The sequence below is a fragment of the Limulus polyphemus genome, unplaced genomic scaffold (assembly GCF_000517525.1).
Source record: "Limulus polyphemus unplaced genomic scaffold, Limulus_polyphemus-2.1.2 Scaffold1638, whole genome shotgun sequence".
Classification (NCBI taxonomy): Eukaryota; Metazoa; Arthropoda; class Merostomata; order Xiphosura; family Limulidae; genus Limulus; species Limulus polyphemus.
The window spans coordinates 12940-16138 of NW_013667248.1; the positions used below are offsets into that span (position 1 = coordinate 12940).

The 3199-nt window shown below is 29.4% G+C and overlaps 1 protein-coding gene across 1 annotated transcript in view; it reads left to right on the plus strand.

Moving 5' to 3' along the window:
• Positions 1-2236, plus strand: part of LOC106464393 (cystathionine gamma-lyase-like) — a 14815-nt gene extending 12579 nt beyond the window's left edge. The window contains exons 7-9 of the mRNA XM_022392085.1: positions 644-818; positions 1531-1693; positions 2047-2236. Of these exons, the coding sequence (XP_022247793.1) occupies positions 644-818; positions 1531-1693 (338 nt within the window). The 3' untranslated portion in view covers positions 2047-2236. The remainder of the gene's footprint in view (positions 1-643; positions 819-1530; positions 1694-2046) is intronic.
• Positions 2237-3199: the final 963 nt, after the last annotated feature.

Here is a 3199-nt window from a genome sequence, read left to right on the forward strand (position 1 = left end):
ATATCGGCATTTATTTAACTACTAAATCTAAATTACAATTGAACTCAATTTTAGGCTATTTAAAATTGTAATAGGTAACATTTTGTGTTTAAGTACAAACAAAAGAAAGCTGTAGTTGTAAACTTTATATACGCATAAATAATTTTGTCAAATCTTTTCTAAAAGGTAATACTTGAAAAGCAAAGCTAAAACAAATATACATTATTTTTTCAAATGCATTTATATAATATCGTCATCTAATGATTCTTCTGAAATAAGGTTTGCTTGTTGGGGAGCCTTAAAATTATCTAAATGATGAAAGCTAATATATTTAAATTTCTAAGTTCTAAATATTTCAATCAGATTTAAGCGTGTTATCTGTTGTGACAATTTGTATGACGTTATTTTCGTGGATTTCAGAGCATCATAGAGTCTCCTATTTTTGAAGAAATATTTCATAAAGGATTGATGAATACTTCTGATCTTATGAAATATAGTCTTGTTTTGTAGAATATATTCGAATCTGTCTTTCATTCAAAAGAAAAACAACAAATTTGGAAAAAAATAGTTAAAAAATAAATTATTAACGCATTTCTTGATGTGAATGTTTTAAGAATGCTTCTAAAAATTAATAAATCGGTTCGCTAATATATTTCTCTATTAGGGCTTCCCAGCCATCCTCAACATGTTCTTGCAGGTCGACAGTGCTCTGGGTTTAGTGGAATGGTAACATTTTACATTAAGGGGGGTTCAAAGGAAACAGAGGAGTTTGTAAAGCACCTCAAGCTATTTACTTTAGCCCTGAGTCTGGGAGATGTAGAGAGTCTCGTTGAAATACCGTAAGTACACTTGATCCCTTCAATGTTCACCATCTAAAAGTTGCAGCATGTAAATTTATACTATGATCAACAAATAATGAGTTATCTATATTTTTTTTTCAATCAGACATTTCTTTAAAACTCTATTTTATCCCTTCTCAGTTCTTAGTCTTAGTGCTATTTTTATATCAAAACTTCATTTATGGTTTAATATTAAAAACTAATCAACTTTTCCTGATTTATATCAATATAAATGTGCATATTTGCCGTCTGAAAATTAGTAAGTAATGCAATTTACATAAAATATTCTTAAATTAACATTTTTAAACGTTTATGTAGCTTCTTCGTCTATAATAACTTTTTATATTAATCTAAGGTTTGGGTTAGCCCAATTCAAATATAATTATCCCTAATCTAGCCTCAGTATCTGTTTTATTAGCCTCTTCAACTAAGGGAAGCTTTTGTTTGTTGTTAAAGACAAAGCTACACAATTGGCTATCTGTACTGTGCCCACCACAAGTATCGAAACCAGGTTTTTAGCGGTATGAGCCCTCAAACTTACTGCTGAGCCACTGAAGGACTAAGGGCAGTTGGAGCTAGATTTGTTCTCAACTAACGTTCGGTCAACACTATATCTGTAGTTTATTGTTTGTTTAATCAAATCATTTTAAGTGTGTAATTATTTTAATTAGTACTATAAACTAGAGTATATTGTTTGTTAGTTATATTTTAGATCTATTATGACCCATGCATCTTTGTCCAAGAAAGAGAGGGATCTGTTAGGAATAACAGAAAATTTAGTTCGTCTCTCGGTTGGTATTGAAACTACAAAAGACCTCATTGAAGACCTTGATCAAGCTCTTAAAAGAAGCTGTAAGAAACTTTCTACACCCTAGGTAAATATTTTCATATAATCCTTCACTATTAATTTATCTGATTAGTTACTCTTTGAAAATATGTTTTTAATTTTTACAAAATTGAATTAGTATTTTCATGTCCTCTAGTACAATATTGATGATGATCAACTTTATTATAAATATCTGGAACCATATTAATAAGGATACATTTTTAAAACATGTATAATAACGTAATGTGAGGTTTTTGAATAACTTTTATTTTCTCTCTGTAGCACATTTTTTGACTTCTTTAGTTTCTTGCTATATTTAACTTCATGCATGTTTGTATGTTACTATTGCTGCAGAAAGTTCACTTTCCATTAACTGTTAGTAAATTTATTTTCTTATTTCAGGCTGTTAGAAATAAAAACAACATTAGAAAAGAAGAGTCAACCCTTTTTTGCTCGGGAAACATTGTTGTCAAATCTAGAATTCTGTGGCTAAACTAATTTATATCGGAGGAACTTTGTTTAATTAGATATTTATATAATCTGATTCTTATACATTAGCATTTTGGTAGTGGAACATAAAATAAAAATTCGATTAAAATTACTAACCACACAGTGTTATGTTTGTTATGTAAAATCAGAGATTCGTTTAATAACTGGAATGTGTGTTTTGGTGAAGGTGCATTGAATCTTTGAAATATTGATTATTTTGTTATTAAGATAATAGTATTTTTTGTATTTTATATTTTGGTATAATACAATAAAGCTTACTTTTAAAAACTATTCATAAATACAGTAGAAGAGTATTAATATTGTTACGTCTCCGTTCGTTCGTTAATTAATTTTCCGTAAATTCGTTCCAACGAAACTTTAGCGACACAAGTCTTTTCTTAAATAAAACTGGTTTATTCTTTCCGAATACAACTTTATCGATACACTTAATTTCAAAAGTCGCTCTATAACAAACGCTAGAACGTCTCACGTGCTCGTGCTCGACAATACTCAGTTCAATTACACAATCTCTGACTGCAGTTCAATTACTCAGTCTCTCTTCACGTTGTGACCGTCTTGTATATATACCAGCTACCCCCAATCCAGCAGTCTCCCGACAATTTATGAAGGTTCGAGAAGGACGTGGCGTGATACCAGTCACGTGACCTCGCTAACGCAACAATATTTACTCAAGTAAATGAACAAAATATATCAACCAGGTTTTACATCATTTGCTATATTTTTGTCAATAAAAAGCTTACTAGCTGCTCTAATATTTTTTAGTATTTTTGCCTTAGGGTATTTACTACAACGTATATTAAAATTAACTCACTATCACTCGTTTTTTTACCATCACGACTTAAAAGATAAGATCAGTTATATACTTATCTTGAAACTTAATCTATTCTTAACACTAAGACAATATTTACTGATTTTGAAACTTACCTGGAACTTGCAGTCATGTAAACATAATTTTCGTAAGATGTGACACAAATATTCAGCATGTTTTGAAATGTTTACATCTATAATTTTAATTTAAAAATTATTACATGATTAAAAAAAACAA